We start from the raw sequence: 27,141 nt of genomic DNA on the forward strand, positions 1-27,141 counted from the left end.
TCGTTCTCGCTATTTTGTCCGGGCGGGCGCGGTAGCTGTCGGCCGAGCCCGCTGTCCAGGCCCAGGGGCTGACCGGAATAGCTAGGACGGAGTTTAATACATTGGTTAATTAATGATCTACGCACACCTTGGACTCTGTTACCCCTCAGCAGTTGTGGAGCTGACGCTGCCTCGAATGTGCGTTCCTTGCATGGCCGCCATTTCCGAGGGGTACTAACTGGGCTAAGGACAGCTTCGGCAGCTCCGGTCACTAGTAGGAAGGGCGCGGTAAAGTGCTTGGCGAAGTCAGCACCTTGGGGGGAAAACAGCAGAAAAAAAAAGGAAAGAAACCATGCAGTTCGTACACAGCCGTCAGGTGATATCTATAAGATTCGGTGAAACCGGCTCTAGCCTTGTTCTCTAACCCCTGGCCAGGCGCAGGGGCCCAAGGTCGATAATCTACATAATACTTAATTCTCGCCGCCTCGCGATACCTAAATAGAGGACTGATGAATAATCGCGACGGGTGCGGTGCCCTGCTAACGAAGCGTACTTAAGCATACGACGTCCTGGCACAACTTTATAAAGTCAATCCTTCCTGCGCTCAGTAACATTCTCATCAGCCATACACCCTCACTGGCTTTATCGCGACATTCAAGGTCGAGGACCTTGTAGCTTCGCGACATTTATCCTATAATATATTTAGTTTCACTAATGGGGCCGCCTCTACGGCTCTCTTGCACCATTTACTGGTCCCTGATAACCTTGTTCTGGCTCCTAGCTGTCTCGTCATGGGCTGCGCCGCTCGCGACACATTATGGCGGGGGATTCGCCTCCTCTGTGTCGACAAAACGAAGCGTCACCGACTTTACCATTTGTGAAGTGGAAGCCCTCGCTAACAAGAGTAGGGGCGGAGCATGTACCCAATGCCCGAGGGATATTACTGTTGTTAGCCGCGATATCACTAAAGGCTGGTTTGATCGACAGGAGGCGGCGAAACTTCAGAAGGAGTCCGAGATTGACGTCACCTTTTTCAGTATTCTAAACACCCTTGATCCGCTCACCAAGCTTCTTGACCGGAATAGGATTCCCTGGGCTGTTGCCGGTGGCCTCGCTCTGAAAATCCACGGACAATCAGATCGACATACAACCGATATCGACATGGTTGTACAGACCACTATGCCTAGGCTACGGGCTGCACTAAGTAAAGACAAGAAGTACATAGTTCCTGGGCCTGGGTGGCCGAGCGAGTCTCACCTGCGGGTTTATCGCAACCAAGGAAGTACAGAAAGGCCTAGATACATCGAGATTGATCTGGTAATTGCGGGTGAGTTAAGCCTACATTCCAGAGCCTCGCCTCGGCTGGTTTGCGGACACTAACGGCCGGCCTAGGCACCCTAACGACACCCGAAAGCGTGCAAGTCAATTCAAAGGACTTCACAGTGGAGAACGAGAGAAAGAAGCTGCTCAACATTCACGTTATGCGGCTCGGCAGGATCTTCACGTCGAAAGTCCATGCCTTGGCCGCAGAGCATCGAAAGAAGGACGATAAGGACATGAAAGACATCAGCTGGATCATCGATAAGACCCCGAGAGCCCTGCTTAAGGTTCAAACAGACCTGTCGTACGCTCTGCGGCAGCTGGTGATCAAGCATCTCATTCGCCTAAAGTCGCCCCTAGTCAAAAAGGCCAGGCAGCTTCTCGGCGTCAACAGCCCAGCGCGGCTCTAAAGCGCGTTGCCCAGCCCCCTAACCAGCCATTCCCACGTGGCAAGTGTGTCTATCTGGGCGAATGTTAGGCGTGACGGCTATGGATACGGGAGTATCGGGAGGTTGGAAGGTCTCGAGAGGTGGTTATTTCCAAGGTGAGCTAGTAGTCCATCCGCTGCTCATTTGGGGTCTCACCTGGTGATAGCTGTGATAGCTACAGGCTTAGTCACAAATGGGGGTTTAGGGACGGCGGGGGTAACCTCCCTCCGCTAGCGGCTGAGGCCCGCGATGTAATTGATCATTTACTACGGCTACCCCGGACATCATCCGGGAGGACTGTCTTTGCTACGTCTGAACCCCTCTGAAGTTCACCTGGATGTTGCGCCCACACGTTATTGATTACGCACGTAGTAGGTATGGAAAGGAATTCCATGCTTCTTGTCAAATATTCTGTTGATCTCCCTCTCGTTGTTCTCGTCCTTCGGATTCTCGACGATGTATTTAATCTCTGCTTAACTTGACTGAGACCTTAGTTCTTATGATTTTCTGAGAGCCTGATATGTAGCGTAAGGAGGCACAGAGATACTGCGTCGTTGCTCTTGGCCGCAAGGACACGACCAAGCCATTCTTGAACATGTGGCAAACCGGCCTTCCGAAGACGTTTGATGTCGCTAGTAGCAAGGGCTATATCGTTATATCGTTTGAGTAGGGGGTGCATATGAGATTTATTCTGAAGGAATTTTAATTTGGGCTATGGTGTGATAAGGGGCCGCTTCTTCTGGGCCAGGCGGTTGAAAACCCCCCTTCATATACCCCATGGGTTAGCCATGGAGGCTACGCTGTGACCCTCCACATGTTTCCCCGTTAGATCAATACGGCAGTAAAAGAGGTGCGCCTCCAGGCGGCAAACTGCCAAAGAAAAGTTAGAAGGGAAGGGGGAATCTATTAGTACACCGGCCTAAAAGGCTGTTAAGCTGTATGACCTTAGTTTACACACTTAGCATACACACTCATTCTTAGCATGTTAAACCTAAGGTCTTAGCGATAGTCGTTGTCATATTGTTTGCTCTAGCCTCTATCCTATAGTAAAAGCACCCTATTTATATAAAGCAGCTTGATGTAGCAGATTAGTGGCTTTCGGCGGCGTCCCAGGCTCTTATCTTGGCGATAGGACGGATGTCTCCGAAGTACTTCGCAAAGAGCTAGCCAGGCACCTTTTTTGCCTCTTCCAGGCCTTGGTCCAGCCACTCGGCGTCGCAGTCGGCCAGGTGAGCCTCACGCTTATCGCCCCCAACGCCAGGCTTATAGGGGACTCGGGCGTTGGTGGCGTCACGCTTTAGCTCCTTGTGGCAGCCACCGGAGCCATCGGGGACTGTGATCACTATAATCTCCCACAGGAGAGTTCTTAAGACGTGTTAGACACTATCCTTGAAGAACCTCATGCGGCTATACTCCTGGAACGCGGGACCGCTCTTATTCTCTTCCGAGCTCCATGCCTCCGGCTATGATGACGGACAGCGTAGTGGCGTGAGCGCTGTTGTGAATCTTTTCGGAGGCTAACGTGAGATCCCGGACAGCGTCCGTGATAGTGCAGAAGATCACCAGGTGCCCTAAGGTGAAAGGGTTTCGTTGTGACGATCATGTCGTTAATAAGATGGCGGATGTTGTCGTCGGTCGGCTTGTTATCCGATGCCTCCTTGCTGGTCGACTCGGCATCATAGCGGGAGGGAAGGGGAAGGCTTGAACGGATGGACCGGGTGGGGGGGGGGGGGGTTGTTGAGCCCGGTCAGAGGGAGTCGCAAGGTAAGCTACATGGCGTTGTTGAGCGTACGGTAAGAAGCTATTATTATGAGTGGCTCTTGGATCCCAGGGCACCTGTCAGCATCGTGGAATAGGAAAGAGCACTGGGGTTTTATGGAGGCCGTACTGTCTGTTGGTCCTTAGTTTATGGTGCTATCAGACTCAGTCTGGGTGTCGTTGGTCATAATTATGTAGAGTGATGAGGTTGTCAGAGGTGGGCTCAACTTATGTGCTGGGGGCCTGAGGCGCGCTGATTGCGAAGATGCCTGTCTCTTGTAGCCCTTACTTAGTATGTGCAGCGTGGAAGGAGCTGCTTATGGTTGCTGTGAAATATTTGATGCTGTTTGGTTATGTATGGTTGCGAGTGCGGTAGTAGTGATAGCGGTAGTGGTGGTGACGGTAACGGTGGTGATGGTGTGTCAATTTAGATGTAATAATGTAATGGGGGGGTTTTGTTTCTCCCGAATAATTAGGAAAGGCAGTTGTAGTTGTGTGGTGTCTTCCCTCTCTCCACCTTCGCTCCTGCCTTCCGACATACCGCCTAGCGCTTTCCCAACTACACAGGCTCAGGTCAAATTCCCACGTCGCGGTCGACTGAAGGGCATCCTCGCGAGGCTCGCTCGCCCACGGGAAAGAAACACTAAGGAAAGAAACAAGAAAAGAATCGAGAAAAGGGGAGGGGAAAAAAAAGTGATCCACACACAAGCAGGAAAGGAAGAACTACAGAAGACTCGTGCTACCTACCTCTCAAACCTCTACCAACCAAACCTCTACCAACCTCTACGCACCTCCGTCAAACTATAATCGCAACGAAGAAACAGTTACACCTTTATCGCTATCTTGACCGTCTACTATTTAGCAGATGCAGTGAGTATAACGGAATACTTCAAACGTGTCCTCCGCTGGGGGCGAGCGCTTTAGGCCTAGTGACCCTGCAGATGACTGACCGTTAAGTATGTGCCTTGAATATGATTGCGTTGGGGATAACTCTGCCCCCTCTTCCACTGAGGCGTTGAAGCCGAGAAACCTAGCAGCATCGTTCGCGTGGTGCCTGCAGTGGACGTTATTAGAAGGCTGCGCCACCCCCTCTACTTATAGCTGCCCTCTACGCCACCCCCGCCAACGCAGTAGCAACGAGGAGGTGCTAGCTAACTAAACAAGTGAGTCATGGAGACGAGTTAGCAGTGGCTTTCCAGTTCCACGGAGCTTAACCTAAGAGACGGGCAGCGGGAATGGAAATCCCAACCAAGATCCAGATAGTCCACGGGGGCGGGGTCTGATCGTACAGGATTTCAGTGTAGGAGCGGGTAGTAACCCCATAGTAGTCGAGGACTTCGGGGTGATTTTTAGTGCGGTCTAGCTAATATAAGTACGTTCGTGTTCGATTGCATGAAAGCAGAGGAAGTAAACCGTTCTATGTGTGTTCTCAAAACATCCTTATCTCCAGTACTTCTATCACAAAGTGAGAGTGGCGGTCTTAATAGACGCAATGTCTCGCCTTGGGGGCAACATCCTGCGTTCGGGGCAACAATTTCTTACGAGCCGATCGCTGCTCCCAATAAGAAGACCAAACGCATTCAGGCGCTTTTGTCGTCACCACCTTGTATCATTCGTCCAATTTCAGCCAGCAACGTTGCGTTGGGGCTGGTGTTAGGGGTAGGAAGTTTCAAACGACTATGCCGCTCGCCTCCCTCTGCACACTATGCAGAGAAGAATCACGGTTAATTCTGTTGTGTCTGCTTCTCTTGGCTGATGACTAAATTCCTATGGGGACCTGCATCGTCACCTTCAGATCGGCATGGGGGTGAGGTCTCCGAGTTCTGCATCCAGCATAACTTAGCCGCACCCACACCGACTCACCGTTTAGTTCGCCGCAACATCCCAGCCCCAGACCCCCATGCTTCCCAGTCTGGTAGTCATGCTATCACCTGTTATCGTGGGGCATTAGGAGATCGTAAAAGAACTATGATCCGGTCTTTATACGCAGCTTAGCGCCCAACTATGTAATAAAAGGGAACGGCAATACAGGCATATCATCACTAAAAGGTTTGGTTGCCCGACCAGCTTATAAGAGAGGTTCCCCTTTACGCAGGACTCTCGCCTTGGTTGTTTCCGCAGCCTAGGTCTTCCCAGATGCGGTGATTCACTTCCTTCACACGCCCAACTTCGGCACATACTACGTATTTGCTGGTGGGCGGGAAGCAGACCGTGTATATGTTGGAGGTGGACGTTGCTTGAGTACGTCCGCAACCTGAGCCATCCTCCATATTTATACCGTCAACGATAAATCTGCTGTGACAGCAGGGTTCGAACCCTAGGTGAATGGCGATAAGAGGCCTGGGTACAAAGCTCGCACGGATTGTGATGTCTTCTGTGGTTGTGACGTTGCTCATAGTCTTGCTCGCCAGAAGTGAAGCTATAAAAAAGAAAAGACTACACGTCTCCGCAATACATACTCAACGCTGACTGCAGGGCCATCAGTATAGCAACTCACAGCTTTAGTGCTGTTGGGGTCCTATTGCGGAAGCAAACGCACTTCATTAGACATAGAGTGAGGCTCATAGTCCCAGGCCTCAGAGAGTTTCAAACGGCCATCTAGAGCTAGGACAGAAGGTATCAAGGTCGCTTTCCATGGCGCATAGCAAAGGTCTAGGCCTATCGAGCTAGCCAGGCCCAACCCGTTAGCAACCAATGACTGTTTTAGGGCTATTCCTGCCTGAGACCTTCTGCTCATGTTACCTCAGGCAGAGATCCAGCGGACATACCTCAACTCAAGACCAGTCATTATAAGATAAGCTGCATCCTTCCACATTACTACAGGTAAGCCGCATTATCTATTAGATGCAGCCATGCTGTCCACTTGTGTGGGATTCGAATGAGAACCCAGCCGACGATATGATGGGTCTTGTTGACGAATTAAACAAGCAACTTTCGGATGAGGACAACGCTAAAGACTACTTACTCCACTCAAGGGCTCTTTCTCGACTTGATGACTGCAGATCAAAGGCCCTTCATGAGCAAGACCACAAGACTTCTTCAAATTCCTACATCGTAAACCTATAGTGGCTCCTAGCTGGAGCTGCCAAAGGACACCCAGCCCAAACACGTCATGACCTTTCTACAGTTGTAGTAGCTACAGCTTGTCCGTTAGTAAGGAAGACATGTCGTTCTGTCTGCTCAATAATGGAAAGCCGAGGACCTTTCCAACTCATGAGAAAGTACTTATCCAGATCCAGAGGAGCTAAGCTAGCAAAGTAATTGCAGCATTATTACGAGGTCTAAGGAGCGAGGTCGTATTCCTTTTCGCTGGGGAGACTATTTATAGTCGGTGTGCAGTCTGATGTAATAAACGCAGACTCTATTGCTGCTGTAGGTTGTGGTAGATCGAGTAATTGGAGGCTAAGATGATTTGTCTTAGACTTGACTACTACTCGTAGAGGAAGGTGAGCTGAAAGGATCAGAGGATGCTCACGAGGTTGATTGCTAGAGACTTGCAGAAGTCCAGCTATAAGTCACCTCAGGCTCGGTATCAAGTAACCCTTAGCCCTGAAGAGTAGTCGCCGTACTGGTAAGTAGTAGTGCTGCCCCCGATCCTGGAATGGTCTCTTAGTATACGAAACTAGGTTTCTAGAACTAACAGGGCAAAAGCGGGCGAGTGGTTGCTCTACGTTATATCAGAATTCTACATTATATTTCATCTATCATCTGAAGTCATGAGTGGAATAGAAGCTTCTAGCAGATACTCCTCATCATCAACCCCCTTCTTCTTAGCACCCATCCGGCAAATCCCGATTTCCTCGAGGGGAACATTTTCTATCCATACGTGTCCCCGGTAGTCCTTCAGGATCTCCGTCGCGTCAATAAACCCCCCGTCGGCAATCTTCCTAGCATTCAAGATGGTGGCATGAAGGAATAAGCTGAAGCCTCTCTTATCGAAGATACCGGCATCCTCAAAAACATGCCGGATTCTTTGGCATAGCGCGTCGAAGTCATATTCGAGGCACGTGGGGTGCGCGAAGAGGATTTCGGCACGTACTGGGTCTATGCCAGGAAAGGTTCCTATAGGAGGCCAAGGAGCGAGATTATGATGGGGTTTTGAGGAAGCAGAGGAGTGATGCTCTGAAGAACCTGTGTTGCCTCTTCAACGTCTTTAGGCTCCGGAAGAGTCATGACTCCTAGAGTGAGGTGGATCGTGCTGAGGGGACGCACTGCGGACGACGGGATGCTGACATTGTCCGCACTAGTGATGTATGACTTGAAAGCGCTCAACTCAGCGGACAGCCTAGGCCGCGACAATCGAGTGACCAGTGGGATACAAAGAAAGTGTGTGGGTTTCATAGTGAGAATCTATTGTGATAAGCAACTTGATAGAAGTAAAAAGACAGGTCATCTGAGTCTGGACGTATCCTACTTTTGAATGGCCCTTACCTAGCTGAAATCGGCATGCTAGTCTGGCTTCCTCCTTACAATTTCTTTTCAATAACTTAGATAAGTCATCATTCCGTTGGACCATCCGCCTCGCGGGATGTCCGGATCGACTCTGACCCACCGACCCACCTGCGCGCAACACACAAACGCGAACATTGAGACCCCTGGCCCAAGCTAGCTCCTAGCCAGACTAAAACCCCGACACTTTAGCACTGTTGCTAGTTTTTCCCTCTCTTGCTCTCCCCCCCCCCCCTTCCAACTGTTACGGTCAGCTATCCGACAGTAGGGTCTGCTAACAGAAGCTGGGGATTGACACGTTATAACAGTTCACTGAGGTCGTGGTCTGAGTCGTAGGTCGTAGGCTGATAGTAGATCGGTCGTCAGAGGCTAAGGTGATCAGTCTTAGGCTCAACAAGTAATTCGCAGTGAAGGTAAGCTGAGAGTATCCGTGAGGATGAATACTAAGTTGATTGCTGAAGAGCTATGGAAGTCTGACCATGAGCCAGGCTCAGGTCATACTATATACAAGTTCTGCACAGTATCTCTTGTGGTGGCTATGTAGGATATCCGTGCTATCCAACATATCCATGGATAGCTGGGATAGCGGACATATCCAACATATCCATCTTTGCCCTGTATCCGTGCTGTTCCCGAAGTCACGTGACCTGTACCATAGTTCTTCCTTTCCCGATGGTTCCTGGTTACACCTGTGTTACTGCTTACATATGTTCTGTGTTAGCCGCCGAGATGCCAGGCGGGGCTGTTCCAACGTGTCATGCCTGTCGGGTCGTAACACCAACCCACCGGATACTGTTGATTTAACGGGGTAATCTTGTGGAAATAACGAGGATGTCTCTTCACCACCAGGGTAACCCTCTTTAGGAAGAAAGAAAAAGAAAACGGAGGAAAATAATCATGCACGAAAATGGTCACGAGACAGCGGCCCAACTAAGACTAGGACGAAGCTGTCCACAGTCACATCTGCCAGAGTTTGTCAAAAAAGTCCAAAATACAGTACAGTACAAGAATACAATACTGAATACAACACAGGTATGTGTGTTGCATTGATGTATTATACTCAATACATCTTTTCAAAATGTAGTACAATATTGGCGTATTATGTTTTGTGTTTTGTGCGGTATTCTTTTATTTTATTATATATGTGTTACGACCCGTTAGGCACAACACGTTGGAACAACCCCGCCTGGGATCTCGGCGGCTAACGCGGAACATATGTAAGCAGTGACACAGGTGTAACCAGAAACCATCGGAAAAGGAAGAACTATGGTACAGGTCACGTGACTTCGGGAACAGTACGGACACAAGACAAGGATGGATATGTTGGATATGAGCTATCCTAGCTATCCATGGATATGTTGGATATGAGCTATCCCAGCTATCCAGCATCGTAAGGAACTGTTCGGAACCTGTATATAGTATGACCCTGAGCCTGGCTCATGGTCAGACTTCCATAGCTCTTCAGCAATCAACTTAGTATTCATCCTCACGGATACTCTCAGCTTACCTTCACTGCGAATTACTTGTTGAGCCTAAGACTGATCACCTTAGCCTCTGACGATCGATCTACTATCAGCCTACGACCTACTACCCAGACCACGACCTAAGTGTACTGTTATTACGTCTCAATCCCCAGCTTCTGTTAGCAGACCCTACTGTCGGATAGCTGACCGTAACAATATGTTCATATAAAAGGCCTTTTTAGTATAGTTGTATAGATTTATATACTTTAAATACTATTGATGCAATGAACTACTCAGATTAAGAATATTGGAAAATTATATACAAGCCTGTAATCTGCACGCATTGCGTGCGCAACGTCCAGAAATTCTTACAAAATCAGGTAAAATCGGAAAAAAAAGTTAGGAAAGTTCCTCTTAGATATGGCGAATTTCGCGGTTAATATGCTAGGATTATGGTTAGGGCTTAAGGTCATAGGTCAGGTATTAGGGTTAGTAGTAAGAGGTTTGTGGTTGTGAGATGTGGGTTCTTCCTGTTAGTACTGGAAGGGGGCAGAGTTCTTGGAATTTTTGACATTTTCGACTTGGAGGCAAGGGGTCAGATGGGCGTTTTCGTAGGCGTGAGGCGTTATTATAGGAGGAAATGGCCTGTATAAGTACATAGAGACCTGCTCAGCCTACGACAAAAAATACCAAGCAAACAAGCAAGAAACACACTCGTTTTTGTACCTTTCCCGTTTTTCTCGATGACTTGAGTGATCAGTTCCCTAAGAGCCCTTGGGATTTTCAGCCCAGCCAATAGCAAAAATCTATCAAGTCCTACCCTTTGAAAATCGAATAAAAATAGGTGTTTTTTGGGCTCTTGTGGCCCTGGTCAGCCCTGGTCTTCGTCCTCCTTCTCGATCCCTGCTATGCCTCTTGGATTATTCGAAGCCAAGAAGGGGCAGAATACTGTGTGGACAGCGCTACTAAACTTGTTCTCAGCAGCGCATTTTCTCCTAGGAAACTGCACAACCCAAGAGATAAAGTAGAAGTTATGGATGAAGCACAATTTGGTCAGGGTTGCATTCATACAACCATCTTCATATCTCTTGTGGTTATGTGGGAAATCGATGCATAAGTGTTTGGGGATTTTCAGGGGGTTTTTCGCCTGAAGTGGAGTGCCCAGCACGACCGATGAGTTTTCTCCCTTGCCCCGTTGCAGTACGTGGGTGCTAAATAGGGGACATAGGGGTGCCGAATAGAACACCTCGAATTAACGGTGTCCTTCCCAAATACCTATTATCACATCCAATAACCTGTTACGAGCAGGTCAGGGCAACCAACTGTGGCACAAAGCAAAAGCTTCGGTAATGACAAATCCGTTGTCATTATCCCCTGTTCTGCACTATATAGTGTTACGGTCAGCTATCCGACAGTAGGGTCTGCTAACAGAAGCTGGGGATTGAGACGTAATAACAGTACACTTGGTCGTGGTCTGGGTCGTAGGTCGTAGGCTGTAGTAGATGGGTCTTCAGTGTAAGGGTCTAGGACAAGGTCGGTGCCATTGGTCTAGCCTACTACTACGAGCATTCCAAGCTGGAGGAAAGAAGAACCATTCTGGGAAAGAGTGGTGCCCTTCTCATCTTTAAATACATGTGAGTCTTCTTCCAGAAGCTTCCATTGAGTAAGGGCCGACAAGGTTCTCATAACCTTCCACGATATTCTGTAACCTTCCAAAGTATTCCATAGCTGAGGGTCTAGCCGAAGCTTCATATCGGTCCATAGACAGCGCTGCCGCTAAAGCCAATAAATCAAATAACGCCAAGATTTGACTGATTTGATTGCCCCTTCGCCAGTATTGGTTGATTTGCCCTGTTGGCCAGTATAACAAAGCAAATCCATAGAACACGTGACCCAAGCCCGCCAATACAGATTACCTAAATAGGAAATAAATGAAGCTATTCACAACCGGTCATGATCCCATCAATGAGCTAACCTCACTCCCCACAGGCATAACTCTGCCCTTTAGCCAATTCTTCGTCAGCTGCAATTGACCCATAGTCTGAGGCTTTATTGAGTGCCTTTGCGACGTCAAGGTCAACTTCGCAGTACTGAATGCCCTCTCACAGTCAGTAGCCATAGCTGGTGTTACCATCACATCAAGTGCTAGTCTACTAAGTAGAGGGTACGTTGACTTATGGTCTCTCCACCACTCAATAGGATCGCCTGTGGGTTGAGGAGGTTGCCTGAGGTATGTCTCAAGCTCATCCTGCTGTCGAGAAGTCTCACAACCACGTTTACTCTGTACCCATTGCCTGAAGTGGCTGTCTTCATGGGATGGAAGTGTGATCTCAAAAACAACCGTAGGGTCATCAGACTCTTCCTCTGACCTATACCAGCGGTCAAAGTAATCCCTAAGCCCCTTCTTTGCATCACGAACCCACTCAAGCTGAACCCCTTCATCCCAGACGGCCTCAAGGTATGAGATACCAAGTGAAGGGTGGAGAATAACACAAGCAGCAAACAAAGGGGACTCCTCTAACTTCGTATAATAGGAGGAGAGCTTCTGCCATGCCAACTCAACAGAAGTACGAAGATGCTCCTGGTACGAGGAAGAGAGACCCCTGAATCGAGCAGTACGTTGGCTGCAGTCCTCCCTTACATGTTGTGGAAGTATAGATTCCTGAAGAGGCTGGGTCTGACTGTCGACTGAAGATCGAATGGGACGCCCTGATCGAGTCTGTGATGGTAGGGACTCTTCATCAGCAGTCAGATCGATCGTAGACGACTCATCTTCCTGTTGAGAATCAATAGGATGGAGTATGGAGTTGTATAGACTCTTCCACTCCTCTAGATGCTCAAGGAGGTACTCCATGCCAGTCATGACTTCCCAGAGACGACCATGCCCATCCCCTTTACCCCATCCCTCTGTCCTCTTCGTCTGCAGGTAGAAAGGCTCAAGGATAGATCTAATCTCAACCAAGACTTTCCAGTCTTCTGAAGAAAGGAGGTCATCGTCAGGTATCCTCCTGGTGGCAACATCCTGCTCCTGAACCCAGTTGACGTAGGTCTCAATCTCTGCCCTCTTCTGAAGAGCTCGATGGATCATGAGGTAGGTGGAATTCCATCTTGTCTCGTTGTTGAGGAGATGTGACTCCTTAGACCCTTGGGCGAATAGCTCAAAGTCTGACCCAGCATCAACTTCCTGGGCTGCTTTCCTGAATCGCTCAGATCGCTGAGGGCAAGCCCTGATGAACTTCACGATGTTGCGAAGCTTGCCAACTGGCCCAGTCTTCCTCCAGAGTCTCAGATCTTCTTCCTCATGGTGGACAGTCTGGTAGAAGAGTGACTCAGCCTCAAAGACTTCGCGATCAGCACCAAAGAGAAGAGCCCGTGCTACCAGGTTGAGGATGTGGCCGTAGCATCGCATTCTCCTTGCCTGACAGTCGAGCTGATTCATCGTGGGGTTAAGTCTCTTGAAGAGGGCGAAGACACAGGTATCGTTATTGCTGGCGTTGTCACAGACCACCACACCCACTTGGCTAGTGATCTCCCACTGCTGAAGAGTCTCGTAGATGTTGTTTGATAGGTTGAGACCACTGTGGTCGCCACTCATGTGGTTGAAGGCGATGAGACGAGACTTGTGCTGGCCCATATTGTTGACGAAGTGGGCAGTAACTGCAAGGTAGGCGTAGTTGTTGGGTGAAGTCCACAGATCAAACCCAATATGGATCTTGGTGAGGGCACTGTGAAGTTCGGCCTTAACGTAGGCTTGGCCCCTGGTGAAAAAAAGAGGAAGATGGTCCATCATTACAGTCCTGCCCCATGGCACTTCTTCAACCAGAGAGGGGTTGTGAAGTCGTAGAAGCTGTTGGACGAAGTCGTCTCGGAAGTGGTCGAATGGTAGATCATTGATGATGATGATGGAGAGGCAGAGATCTCTGACAGTAGCCACTTTGGCCCTGGGTACGTGGGATACCTTCCTCCTTTTTGACAAAGGAGTACCATCCTCTGAGCTATAGAGAGTTTCCCCTGAGCTTATGTCATCGGAAGAAGGATCCCATTGTGTGATCTGGTGGCATCTGTATATAGATTAGTTAGCAATAATCATAACAGAAAACATATACATACCTGCGAAGATGGTCTGCAGCAGAGCTAGAAGCAGCGGCAGAAAAGAACTCTGGCTTTCCTTTACTATCACATCGTTGACAGCACCAGTAAGCACCAGCTGGCCCTTCATCACAAAGCTCAACAAGGAAGACCCCATGGTCCTTGATCCAACTCTTCCTCCCCCTGCCTCCTTTACGGGCCAGCTGCTCTTCAACCACGTATCTCTTATTATGCCATGTGATCGTAGGGAGGTCAAGGATAGATGGATTTGAGGGAAGGACGATGGAGAGACTGCTGGCCACTTGAGTGGTGACGCTTGGGGGGGATCGAAGCAGTTGAAGTGCGTTGGTGGTCAATGGAGTAGGGGATAACATCTGTGAATAGCATCGTTAGTTGTGAGTATTTGGTCCCTGACATTTTGGGGTATTCCAAGGGGATAGTTAAGGAAAACGGTGATGGGGACAATGAGGGGCATGGAAATATAGCAAAAGTGTGGCATTATCCCCCTTGTGTGAAAAGGGAGGCACAACACCATCATGATCCATGGTTCTCTATCACGGCGATGCCATCGCCGCTGATCGAAAGAACCAAGACATAATCGTGCCTGGGGAAAAAGAGCTTCCTGGTGCAAAGGGTTAGTAGGAGCAATGTTGCAACTCGTACTTCCTTTCTCAAATGAGAATCCTCAGATGAGGAAGGAAGGTTTCTTGTTCATCTCAGCTGCATCTACATGTCCTTTTATCTTCGACCCTGATATCCTATCCCTTGATATCCTATCCCTTGATATCCTATCCCTTGATATCCTATCCCTTGATGTCTTACTCCAGTGCCGAACATAGCCGAGAGCATCCCATGTGACAGGCCTAGCCTGTTACACCTGGATGGATGGGGACGCCCTTATATAGGGCCATGGAGAGGGGGAAGAGGAAGAGGGGGGGAGTAGCTGACGTACGGTTGAAGTCATCATGGCAAAGGTAGGCAAGCCTAGGATGTTGGCGATGTTGCTGATGCTGGCTGCTTATGAGGCATGAGGAAGAAGAAGAAGAGACGTTGAAAGAGGGCGATTCTACTGCTTTTATACCTATATCGAACGTATCTGGGAGTCACAGATCACTCAGGAGTATTATTTAAAGAGGAAATTTGGCCAGAAGGGTAGAAAATAACGTCCTAGAGCTGCCATGATTAATGGTGCTGCATATAGAAAAAGAAAGCTGACCGTGTTAGGCGTGAATATTCGCGATAATGGCATCCTATTGGCTATATGTATGCTTATATAATATGCCAAGCCAAATCAACCCAATATATCAAATCGGGGGGGGTCAGAAATTGTTTAATTGACAGTTGGGAATAGCTTCAATTGTTTGATATATTTGTTAGTAGGTTTGATAGATTGGCTTTGGCGGCAGCGCTGTCCATAGACCGTGACATTCAGAGGCTAAGGTGATCAGTCTTAGACTCAACAAGTAATTCGCAGTGAAGGTAAGCTGAGAGTATCCGTGAGGATGAATACTAAGTTGATTGCTAAAGAGCTATGGAAGTTTGACCTTGAGCGAGGCTCAGGTCATACTATATACAAGTCGGGTTCTGAACATGTTCCTTTGTTGTTGGATTGACGACTGTGTCTGGATAAAGGGATGCTAGAAATGCATTGAATAATATGCAAGAACCGATGATGATGGGTAAATACAAGACAGAACCCCGCTCGGACCGGTATAGGAGGAAATCCCTCAATCAAGCAGAACAATCACCTTTTGATCAATGGACCTCAGTGGTATTGCATTAAATCAACATCGTTTGTCTAACAATTAAGAGTCTCATATCGCTCTAGAACAAGCTTCGTGCAATCTAAGCAGATACGATGTCGACCAATACCGCTTCGTCGAAGAAGGTGCTGCTGCGGACCTTCGAAGACTGGGGCCGTTGGGACGAAGAATTCCAGACGAAGTCTATAAGCTTGCACCTATGGGATTGCATCAATCCTGACGGCGAAGAAGCGTTGATGGAAAAGCCCCAACGACCAGCATTTGAAACCTACAATCGGAAGGTTTCTTCTCGCGCTGCCGACCTAGACCAACTTTCCCCACAGGGAAGACAGACCCGCCACGGTGGGCAATCGACTCAGACAGTCAGCCAATCCTCGACAGGCGACCTTGCGCTTTCGACGACTGAATCGACCGACCCACACTTACGCGCTCGAAACTTGTCTGAACTGACGGCAGAAGACAAAGCTTCCTTCACATTCGAATGGCGAGTGTATGAGCAAGACTACAAGGAATACAAAGAGCAAGAAACGAATTCAGAGAGGTTGAAGGCGTGGGTCATTGATACGGTAGACTATGGTTTGCGCCAGAGCTCCTGTCGTGCAATGTGGGACCTCAGGACGTGGTACGCCAATCTACGGACAAGTGTTGGTGCCACTGAGAGGGAACAGCAGACTGCAGCCCGGCGTAAATACCAGACAGCCACGAAGATCCTTTCTAGTGTGCCTAAGGATTTCGCGGGATGGATCACCTCCTGGGAGATGGCCACCAACCATGCGCTTGTGAGAAAAACCGGAGGAGTGGAAGACCCCAACACCTGGTTTGAAGATTTGACGAGAGCCATCCAGCCAATATTCGGCGGTTGGGTCACCATATACGCTGGAATCTACAAGGATAAGCTTGAGGAGAAAACATTGACGATTGGGGAGGTCGCGAAGGACCTCAGGAAGGAGGCCGAGCGAAGGGATCTCCTTGGCCTTCAGGAGAAGGGATCACGACTCACCAGAGGCGTGTTTGGCCCGACCTTTGCAACAGGCCAAAGCCAAAGCATGTTACCTCAGCTGGAGGCTACACCAAGCAACGAAGAAGGCGACACACAGACCCGAAACCAAGCTACAGGCCGGAAGCGTAAGCGCGCATTCTCGCCAGGGAGCCCCGATGTGGTCTGCAAGGCCTGTGAAGGTGCTCATGGGCTGGAAAACTGCTACTATGTGTTTCCGAAGAAAGCCCCAGCATACTTCAAGGGAAGAAAGCTGATACGTGACGCGGTTGACCATCGCGTCAGAAATGACGCGTCTTTGAAAGATGAGATCAGCCGCATTAAGAGAGTTAAACCAGTCGAGGAGATGGATTGACTAGGAAGGAACGTCGGAGAGTGTGGAGCTAGCTTCATCTCATCCAACCTGACACTCCCTAGTGCGCTTTATCCGCTGAAGAACTCGGCTCTTCTCGACTCAGGAGCAACAGTCCATATCTTCAACAATGTCGATCGGTTCAATCACTACCGAAAAGGAGAGCTTGGAGACTTCGTTCTAGCTGGAAAGCAAAGAGTACCGATTCAAGGATACGGGAATGTAGACATCCGTACTGAAGGACCTGGGGGCTCGAGAATACTCCGACTATACGACGTCGCCTTTTGCGAGAATTTCCCATGCAACCTGGTATCGCTTCGGCGACTACAGAAACGTGGATACTGGTGGGATACTCGACCTGCGTGCAACTACCTACGGTCAAGCGACGACACTATTGTCTGCAAGTTGGTGGATCGCCATGATCAGTTCGTCATTGAAGATGTGCCTCTGAACACCACAAAAGGTGTATTTGTCACGCGGAGGCACAAGTTCAACTCCTGGACCGAGCGACATGCTGTGAAAGCAGACGCATTACGATGGCATCTTCGCCTCGGACACCCCGGTCCGCAATCTCTAGAACGCCTCGTCAACACCTCAAACGGAGTACGAATCAAGGGACCTACTACCGTCGAGTGTGACGGATGCGCGTTATCCAAGATCAAACGTCAAGTGCATCGCCAGCCACGAAATACAGGACAAGGACCCGGCGAAAGATTGGCAATCGACTTTCATGACCTACCCAGAGATCCAATGGGGAGGAAAAGCGTGATGTTGATAACAGACCGCTGGTCTGGAATGATTTGGGATTATTACCTGGTAGAAAGAAGCCTGAGCACAATCGATATAGTGCTCGAGAATCTGTTCGGCATTCTTCAACGGCAGTTCCAAGTCAAACCAAAGGCCGTGGAATGCGATAACGAGATTCTGAGAGAAGGAATTGTCGCTTCCTCGTTCCTCCACTCGCACCACATCAAGGTCGAATCATCAGCACCCAACACCCAGGCCCAAAACGGTGGAGCTGAGGCATCAGGTAGAGCAGTTAAGATGAAAGCGCGGGCCATGAGAATAGGAGCACGACTTCCCGAACATTTATGGGTTGAGATATATCGCGCAGCGGTGTACTTGTACAACCGAACGCCAAAGTACATGTACAGCTGGCGAACACCGTACGACCGATTCCATACAGCTCTCGCACACAGAGACGGAATCGTGGTTCAAGATCGAAAACCACATCAGGCACACCTACGCGTCTATGGGTGCAAAGCATACGCCATGACCTCAGAAGCTCAGCTGCAACAAAGGAAGAAACAAAAGTTGAACCCTAAAGCATGGATTGGATTTCTCGTTGGATACCAGTCAACGAATATATATCGCATCTGGAATCCACAGACAGGACGGATCATTGCGACAAGAGATGTCATCTTCAACGAAGATGAACTTTTCAACGGAAATATCAACCAACTAAGAGATGATATCCTTCACATTGGGCAGCAAGAGCTAATTGATTTACTCAAGCAGGTAGAAGAGCCAGAGACAGACCGAAACGCTACGACGGAAGACGACCTGAGCGGTGCCGTTATACCCGAAACATGGGATGGCCTTCAAGGAGAGGACGAGAGCGTCGCAACCTGGCTCAGTCGGGAAGACGCCGCTCCCCAAGAAGAGGAAAGAGATGCGGGAGCTGAACAGTTGGAGGCTGAGTCTGATCAACCAGCTGGTACCGACGAAGGCTCTGGAACATCCGGGGACGTGGAAGTCGATCAGGGGAAACCAGAAGGCGGCTCGGAAGACCAGGCAGAAGCCGGCACCGATGACCAAGCCAAGAATTCTGATGCCCAAAGTCGTCCGTACCTGTCCCCTGTGTCTCTTCCACCGACGGCACTTCTAGTCATGGCGATTCGGGATGATGTAAGTCGATCAAGAGTTGAGACTCGCAGATGCGACAACAACAAAGACGTCTTCGAAGTATGGAAAGCAGCCTTCTCTGCTGGACGTCAAGCCACACTAGTCGGCTTGATGGATGGCAAGAAGATTGACAAGGCTAAGCTCCAGCGACTCCTCAAAACACCCGACAGTTTACATCGAAGGCAAATGCCCCCATTACCACGGAGCCACGCAGAACTCAGGCAACATCCTATGGGAACGATCTTTGAGGCGGCGGAGCAGGAACACTTGCGCAGCCATTCCGAGATGAGATCCTGGATCGAGATCAATCGACAGGACTCCCGGGCAAAGGACTGTCAAGTCCTAGACTGCATGTGGGTTTACGTATATAAGTTTGACAAGCATGGACGGTTTCAGAAGGGGAAGGCTCGTCTTGTCGTCAGAGGAGACCAACAGGCCAAGCCCGTCAATGAGGAGACATACGCCGCGACACTAGCTGGACGATCCTTCCGCACGCTGATGGCGATTGCTGCACGCTTCGATCTCGAGCTCATCCAATACGATGCCGTCAATGCGTTTGTGAACGCAAGATTGGACACAAACGTTTTCATGCGGATGCCACCAGGCTATAGGAAACCGGGAATTATCCTGATGCTCCAGAAGGCACTGTATGGCTTAAGAGAGTCGCCCCTTCTGTGGCAGAGAGACCTCACGGCTACCCTGAAAGAGATCGGATTCGAGTCCGTGCCACACGAACCCTGCTGCATGACCAGAGGAAGTATCATCATCTTCTTTTATGTTGATGATATCGTCCTGGCATACAGAAAGCAGAAGGAAAACGAAGTTCAGAAAGTCACAACAGAACTACGAAAACGTTACGAACTGACGGGAGGAAAACCACTGCAATGGTTCCTCGGAATCGAAGTTCTCCGGGATAGGAAGAAGAACCTGATCTGGCTTTCTCAGTCTGATTATATTGACAAGATCGCTAACCTTGCTGAAGACATAGATCAGCGACACGATGTTCCCATCAGACGCGAAGAGCTACGTCCATACGAGCCACGGGCAGTCGTTGCGTCTGTCCGGCGCTATCAACGGAAGATCGGCTCAATACTGTACGCCGCTGTTATTACGAGACCTGACGTGGCCTTCGCAGCGTCAAAACTTGCCAGGTTTAATGCAAACCCGGGACCTGAACATCACAAGGCTGCCGATCGAGTACTTCTTTACCTCAGGAAAACAGCGTCGCTGGCCTTACGGTTTGGCGGAGGCGACGAGTTCATCGTGGCGAGCGATGCTTCATTCGCCGACGACACGGAGGACCGCAAGAGCTCTCAGGCATACGTCATGCGACTTTTCGGCGGCACCATCGGTTGGAAAGCAAACAAACAAGCAACTGTCACTACTTCAACGACCGAGGCCGAGCTACTCGCTCTTGCGCAGGCAGCCAAGGAGGCTATGTTCATCTCCCGGCTACTTGCAGAGCTTGGAGTACAACTGGACGAAGGACGCATACGAATCCAATGTGACAATCTCCAGACGATACAGTTAGTCAACAAGGACATCACGAAAATGCAGACCAAACTTCGACACGTAGACATACACAATCATTGGTTGAGACAAGAGGCGCAAATGAATAGGATCAAGGTGGAATATCAGCCTACCACGGACATGATCGCGGATGGGCTCACCAAACCGATGCACCATGCGTCATTGGAAAGATTTGTCGAACAAATTGGTTTGGCCGATATCTCTACGCATCTCAAGAGAAGAAAACTGCCAGGACTGGAAGAAAGAGAACTCTTGAGTAAGATGGGGAAATTGGATCTGGATCCAGCCGACGCACCAGTCTCGGCCTAAGCGGCTTCAACTGGGGGGGTGTGTTGGATTGACGACTGTGTCTGGATAAAGGGATGCTAGAAATGCATTGAATAATATGCAAGAACCGATGATGATGGGTAAATACAAGACAGAACCCCGCTCGGACCGGTATAGGAGGAAATCCCTCAATCAAGCAGAACAATCACCTTTTGATCAATGGACCTCAGTGGTATTGCATTAAATCAACATCGTTTGTCTAACATTTGTACCTTGAATCGTTTTGGATCATTTTGATCCAAAATGATCGTTATCTTATCGTCACGTGATTTCCACTATAGTTCTTCCGTTCCTGAGTGGAGTCCTGTTGTTCCCGTGGTCCTGCAGTACAAATGTCCTGTCATAGCCGCCCAACGCCCAAGTGGGTCGTTCGGTTGTTACTCCTGCATAACGGGTCGTAACACCTTAAATAGCTGTATTTCTATATGTCCTTTGCGATAAACGCTACAAATATTACATGGGATACTTTCCAGCCTACTTTTGCTGCTAATTACATTATATATGAAGCGTATGTACAACCTGATAGCAGCATCTCTTAGTCATCCTCCTATGCGGGGATCTCCACTACAGTGCTTAAGCATGTGTCTTCTAGCGACACAGCTTCAACTTCACAACCTCAGTCCCTACTCACCTCAACGGTCCATCTCAGAATGGCGCAAGGCCGACTCACAAATCTTCCCGCAGAGGCTGTTGGGTGTATATCAGAATACCTCGAGTCGCTCGATCTGCTAAGCTTACGCTCCGCCTGCCGGGCTCTAGCTAACAAGACATCTGGACCTTTCCAGGACCATTTCTTTCGCCCACGCCATATCATGCTTGAACGTCAGAGCCTCCAGAACCTGGTTGAGATCTCCCGCCATCCAGTTCTCCGCTACGCGGTGCAAGTCGTCGAACTCACCACGGATCACCTGGTCGCGCCTCCGGATTACATGAGCCGAGTGGACTATGAGATGTGTGGGATTAACGATGAATATGATTGCATCAGGCTCAGCGACGGTGAGGCTTTGTCACTTGGCGATGACAGTTACGAGGCTGTTATTGAGAGGTATAGGGCCGAATGGGGTAGCTACAGGGACTTCCTTCTGACAAAGGGAGATTGGATCAGGGACTTGGTCGAAGCACTATCCAACCTCCCTCATTGCAAAGCTGTCGGCATTGACGATGGCGTCCGTCCCTGGGGGAGTCTTCGACTTGGTCGCCGCATTGGCACGTTTCCGAACCGCTTCGTCACTCCCTTCCAAGCCCAGAGTATGATCTTTGCCACCACGTTGATCAGAACCCTGTTCATAGGACTGCTGCACAGTCGCCATGCTGTAGAGAGACTCTATATTCAGTTTGGCGATCTGAAGACGGGCTGCACCTCTGTCACCCCACGCATGCTATCAACGATTCCTGTGTCTGCAGACACTTTGAGGGGTCGGCTTGCTGCCATCAAAACCCTGCTACTTGTGGTCAACCCAAATAGCCACGAGAACACATTTAACAAGGATGTGAAGAAACTGGTTTCGAACACCGACCCAATCCAGACCGCGGATTCCGATTGTTGTCCAGAGTTCTGCGGCTTCCTCCATCTTTTTCCCACGCTGACCAACTTCACCTTACACTTCAATCCCTGCGACCAAAGGCAGCAATTTCCGACGCTTTCCGAGGATCTTCGAATTCCCGGCCTCCGGACCATCCGTATCGAATTCGTCGATTGCACCAAGGATGAGCTTATGATGTTACTAGAGGGGCATTGGGACACACTCTGGGAGCTTACTCTCGAGTCTGTTGATATTACTGGAGGGGGGCGAAAGACGTGGTCCTTACTGTAAGGGGCTGGCCCCTAGGCTTGTTCAACGTAGAGGTGCCGTCGATTGACTATTCTAAGCTGAAGAGGAGAAGGACTTTACAAGAGTGGGCGCCTAGCTACAGAGATACGTGATCGGGCTAGGCGGTGTGCCACGATAGAATAGTGGATCCGGCGGAGCCGGATCTCGGTAACTGCTCCGGCAGAGCCGGAGATCCCGGCCGGGCTCTAGCCCGTGACACTTACTTCTCAGCAGTCTCTAGCGTAGCCTCAGGTTAGAGGCAATAGACTTAGGGAACTGTATAGTGGATGGGTTCTGTCTTTGTTCAGGCTTCTCGATAACATTTCTTAACCAAAGGTTTTGCGCAAATAGCCCTGAGGAGATTGAGGCTATGCGGTTAGCGTTAGATGGGTTAGAAGAGTTAGAAGCGTTCCCCTGGTTAATACGATCTCATGATGAATAAGGCAGAGTTAAAGTAACGTATAAGATCACCGCGTCCACAAAGATTATGATACCCACTCGCCTGAAGTAAAGCATTCTTATTCCACTCTAACCTGCTTCAGTGATATATAAGCTATATACCTAGCTCCCTATCACCTATTACCTATAGATCTAACCCTGAGGACCCAGCTGCTGCGCACACTATATACGCGCTGAACATATAAACAAACGGCTAAGCGTCCTTTCCCCCGTTGCCAACGTCTCGCTCATCACATCGCTATCCGCCGCTAGGCTTTATCAGCAACGTCATCACCCTCATTCCCAACACCAGTCGAGAGGCCTCGTAGCTTGGTGGTAGAGCGCTCCTCTAGCTAAGGAGAAGATCCAGGTTCGAATCCGGGTGGGGTCGTTCATCCTTTTGTTTTTCTTTTTCTCCTTTTTTCCCCCTAGGTTGGCTGACGTCGAACACTTGATGCCCTTGAGGGTATGGAACACTTGATGGCCTTGAGGGCATGGAACACTCGATGCCCGTGAGGGCATAGAATACTTAATGCCCTTCGGGGCATGGGTTAGCTAATGCTTTGAAGGCATAAGACCTGCACACTTACACACCAGCGTTTTTAGGGAGTTAATAGGCTTCTTCATTAGGGCGAATAAAGTATAGGAATCCCTCTAGATGATAAGATATAAAGAACCCTACTGATCTTTAATGATACTCCCACAACGCTCCGTCCAGATACTGTCCTGGCTATGGAATACTATACTAATGAAGTCGTCCGGCTGTTTCAAGGTAGACTGTAGTTCTCGGAGTGTCCGGTGGAGTTCCTCTCGAGGCCGGAGCTGTAGGTCTGTGTTACGCGGGCTATCGCGGTTGCTTTTTGAGGTGACCCAACCTAGCTCACGCAACATCCGGTTACTGCACCCCTTATGCTCTGCAGCTCTGTTAGCATTATAGACCTCATACTATCCCTGCGTTATACCGTACCAATCTTCTTCGTCATCTCGGCTACATCATAGGCCATCCCACTTGAACCCTTCTTCCAGGGGAAAGAGGCGGGGTAGAGGAACCACATCATCCTCGTGACCATGACGAGGGCCAGCTGGGCCGGGTCCTTCCTCTTGGCTGCGGTCCCGAATTCGCGCGACCCAGGCGCAACCTCCGGCGTTTCCGATGAGGAGCAAACGGTCAATGTGATCATCAGCATCAGGCAACAGAGGGGGTCGTCGATGTTGTTAGAGAGGCAGTTTATCGCCAGCTGATAGTGGTCTAGAACCCGTAGGTCGCCCTTGTTAGAGAAGATCGCCTTAGCCTTGAGAAAACCGTCCGTGATAAGGCTGGGGACGTTGGTGAAGGGGAACCTGCAGCCGAAGCTGATGGTTCTGCGCGTCTGCCTGAGCGCCCGGTCGTGCGCAGCTTTCTCGTGCTTGGTTTGAGCTTCCTGCGCCGCGCGCCTCAGGGAGCCTGGCGGACCGGTTACTACTACGTGCGCGACCTCTCGACCGCGCAGGCTGACGACGGTGGTTGACGTTAAGCGGCCCTTGACGGCGTCAGGCACCCACTCAACACCGGCCGCGAGGAGTCGGCCAGCTATCACGGAGACCCACTCGTCAGGCTTGAGTCCGTTGCTAGCCTGGTTGCCGCTAGTTATGGCCGCCTGCAGATGGTCCGGCCATGTCGCGTTGACTGGCGCGGATGCTGCCCGCCCCTTCTCGGTAGAGACAACGCGGAGAAGCTCAGTAGCAAAGTCATGCCTGGTGCGCGTCCTCGACGAGGTTATTTTTATGCGCGAGCCGCCCGAGGTGAGACCGTCAGTTAGCCGCTGTAGCGCCATATGGGTGAAGGCGTCTGGCGCCGCTTCCCACGCCTCAACAGCCGACTTACACGCCTCTTTCTGCTCTAAGGTGATAGGTATGCTACTAGTGTCGCTACTACCTTCTTGCAGCCTGCGCCGTAGTTGGTTAGCTATGAAGAGCTTCGTCTGGGGGATCCACATCTCCCGCAGGAGTTCCGTCACATATTCTGTCACAGCTGCATGGCTCTTGAATGCGTCCCAGCCTAGCTGGCTGAACCAGATCTCGGTCTCCCGGTGGGAGGCAAGGCGGTCGCCGTAGTGGTGCTGTAGCTCGCTAATATGGAGCAGTATAAGCCTTCCCGTCTTCGCGGAGCGGGGCCACCGGCTGGTGTCCATGAAGCAGGTCGCTGCCCCGGCTGGACCGAAGTCTAGTACGGCTGGGTCGATATAGGGCCACGCCCCAGCCAGAAGGCTGTCGATGGTGCCTAGCGGCCGGAGCACCGTCTTCGGCAGGTGGCGCTCATGCCCGGTGAAGATATACCCACCAAGCCGGTCAAGTACTGCAACAGCCTCAGAGTGTGCGAGGTCTAGGCCGCGCTCGCCGCCAGCAACGTAACGCCGTTCCATCTCACAGATAGCAAGCTCAAACAGGCGGCAGTAGGCCGACATGATACGGGGGAAGATTCCGACTGGTATAGACCGAAAGATATGGACATACGACTCATGCTCTGTGAGGAAGAAGCGCATGAGTTGGAAAATGGGGCGAATGACGTTCTCGAATGTGCGCTCAACGCTGTCCATATGTCGTATGTTGAGTGATACGACCTGCTCCATCCGGTATGCTACCTCATCCTTCTCGATAGCGATGTCCAGCTGCCTGCGCTCTCGCGCAAACGGCTTAGACTCCTCAGGCTGCTCGGGCGTGAGGTCGCCACGGATGCGACGTAGCAGCCTCTCCCGCCTGTCTCTTGTGTATGACATGGCGGATGTGTGTGACGTTGGCGCTGTTAGCGCTGCTGTTGCGTACCCCTTCGTCGCGAGGAGGGCGCTGGCGCTGTGGCGCACGCTTCTCTTGATGTTGGAGTAGCCCTGGAAGTAGCCGAACGACAGCACGTCTGCGCCCTCATTGCGGTCGCTCATATTCCCCTGTAGAGCGGTGTAGAGCGAGTTAAGGAAGGCGGGCGGCTGGCTGGAAGAGAAGTTTCCATACGTGGGGTGGAAGGCCTGCGGGTAGAAGGTGTAGTCGCGGTTCCCAGGGTACTCTCGCGCCACCATGTTCCGGTCGGCGAGGAGGCAGCGCGTCTGTGAGCCGCCCGACTCGCTATTGATACAGACTGCGAGGGCGTAAGATATAGCACTGATACTGCTGAGATCAAAGCGGGCGTTGAGCTCCACGATCATGCTCTGTAGGTCCCTGCTCTCTCTGAGCATCTGCTGGTACTCCCGGCCTTCCACTGTATCGCTATGTGTACTTTGTCCCTCGTAAAGAGAGAGCTCTTCGACCTCCTGCCGAGAATTTCCATCTCTGAGGCCCTCCTCCTCGGCATCCTGCTCGGCGTCCTCCACCCCTTCCTCCTCCTCCTCCTCCTCCTCCTCATAGGGTATATGTCTCTCGCGCGGCAGGTCGTAGATAGTATCGCTGACCTGGATCTCGATATTCGCGCCGTAGTCATACGCGTGAAAGGCCGGCTCGTGGCGTCGCCAGAATGAATTGGGATTGTGGGTGCTAGCCCAGGCGGCCCAACCGTCCATGAACTGCTGCTGGAAGACCTGCCACTTAGCCGAGCTTATGCGCTGGGTACTCTTTGTCCCCAACCGCCAGCAGGCCTCAACCCCCTCGCCAAGCAGTTGCGGCGACTGGAAGACGCCCACGATGTATGCGGCCAGCTCGCGGGCTAACCCGGCCGGCATCCCGCTCTTGTCCAAGGCTGTTGGTCTCTCGCGTGGGGCCCCGCCCCTGGAGGTCGGCTCGTGCGCCACGGGGTGCATGACGACGAACCAGACCTCTCGGGTACCAGCCTTGGCGACCCTGAACGTGCGCCCGGTGATATCGAACGGGATGCCGCCGATGTGCTTTGCGCTATAGGGCGCTGCGTATGACTCAAGAGAGAACTCGATGTTGTCGAAGACGGGCCCGTCGCTTTTTGTGATGGGGCTGCGTGGCTTGCCGACGATGCTGAAGAAGTCAAGGAAGAACTGCGAGAAGAAGGCGTCCGTGGCCTTCGCTGGCGCGCTACCTCCATCGCGAGACCCAAAGTCAATCGTGTGCTTCTCCTGTAGCATCTTGATAGCATCGGCTGGCTCGAAATCACTTCGGAGGACCTTTTCGATAAAGCGTCTGGCTGAGGAGAGGGGTGAGAGGCGTCAGCATATTCTTCTCACTCCTAGTTTAATTCCTTCCGTATATACACCTCGGAACCGGTGGTGCCCTGAGGAGTGGTCCACAGCCCAACGGTGGCCGTTCCGCCCATTATCGCCTTCATCCTCATGTTGGCGGGTTGAGTCCTGGTTGCGGGCGAAGGGACCGTTACCGTCCAGGCTAGAGGTATCCTCTGTATCGGCTAGGCCATCACTATCTACTAGCGACTCGGTGATAACATCTCCCTTATAGGTTAAAGACATCTTAGTGTAGCTGCGGTGGGATGCTAGGTGTTACTGTTCACGGTCTTGGGTGTGCGTAATGTATGTGTGTGCTAGGTGAGGTCTCTTGTACTATACTCTCTGGGGATTCTATGTAGGACTACCTATATATCCTCT

At 50.7% G+C, this 27,141-nt stretch overlaps 6 protein-coding genes across 6 annotated transcripts; 4 read left to right on the forward strand and 2 right to left on the reverse strand.

The window, feature by feature from the left end:
* Positions 1-693: 693 nt before the first annotated feature.
* On the forward strand, positions 694-1,709 carry CGGC5_v017254 (uncharacterized protein; the record flags this gene model as incomplete). Its single annotated transcript, XM_032028273.1, has 2 exons — positions 694-1,306; positions 1,372-1,709. The coding sequence occupies 2 exons, from the start codon at positions 694-696 to the stop codon at positions 1,707-1,709; spliced, it is 951 nt and encodes a 316-aa protein (XP_031875432.1).
* Positions 1,710-10,706: 8,997 nt separating this feature from the next.
* Positions 10,707-14,453, reverse strand: TRA1-5 (putative AC transposase; the record flags this gene model as incomplete). The annotated part of the gene is made up of 5 exons (XM_066153863.1): positions 10,707-10,781; positions 10,859-10,890; positions 11,504-13,458; positions 13,508-13,860; positions 14,019-14,021. The coding sequence occupies 5 exons, from the start codon at positions 14,019-14,021 to the stop codon at positions 10,707-10,709; spliced, it is 2,418 nt and encodes an 805-aa protein (XP_066006758.1).
* Positions 14,454-15,730: 1,277 nt separating this feature from the next.
* Positions 15,731-16,601, forward strand: CGGC5_v017256 (uncharacterized protein; the record flags this gene model as incomplete). The annotated part of the gene is made up of 2 exons (XM_066153864.1): positions 15,731-15,739; positions 15,798-16,601. 2 exons carry the CDS (start codon positions 15,731-15,733, stop codon positions 16,599-16,601), a joined length of 813 nt encoding a protein of 270 aa, XP_066006810.1.
* A 792-nt stretch (positions 16,602-17,393) lies between these two features.
* Positions 17,394-20,342, forward strand: CGGC5_v017257 (Retrovirus-related Pol polyprotein from transposon TNT; the record flags this gene model as incomplete). Its single annotated transcript, XM_066153865.1, has 1 exon — positions 17,394-20,342. The coding sequence occupies one exon, from the start codon at positions 17,394-17,396 to the stop codon at positions 20,340-20,342; it is 2,949 nt and encodes a 982-aa protein (XP_066006753.1).
* An 830-nt stretch (positions 20,343-21,172) lies between these two features.
* On the forward strand, positions 21,173-22,174 carry CGGC5_v017258 (uncharacterized protein; the record flags this gene model as incomplete). Its single annotated transcript, XM_032028465.2, has 1 exon — positions 21,173-22,174. The coding sequence occupies one exon, from the start codon at positions 21,173-21,175 to the stop codon at positions 22,172-22,174; it is 1,002 nt and encodes a 333-aa protein (XP_031875261.1).
* A 1,202-nt stretch (positions 22,175-23,376) lies between these two features.
* Positions 23,377-26,667, reverse strand: CGGC5_v017259 (uncharacterized protein; the record flags this gene model as incomplete). The annotated part of the gene is made up of 3 exons (XM_066153866.1): positions 23,377-23,453; positions 23,494-23,523; positions 23,577-26,667. 3 exons carry the CDS (start codon positions 26,665-26,667, stop codon positions 23,377-23,379), a joined length of 3,198 nt encoding a protein of 1,065 aa, XP_066006817.1.
* Positions 26,668-27,141: the final 474 nt, after the last annotated feature.

Source organism: Colletotrichum fructicola (assembly GCF_000319635.2).
Source record: "Colletotrichum fructicola Nara gc5 chromosome Unknown KSG_Nara_v1_contig11, whole genome shotgun sequence".
Classification (NCBI taxonomy): domain Eukaryota; kingdom Fungi; phylum Ascomycota; class Sordariomycetes; order Glomerellales; family Glomerellaceae; genus Colletotrichum; species Colletotrichum fructicola.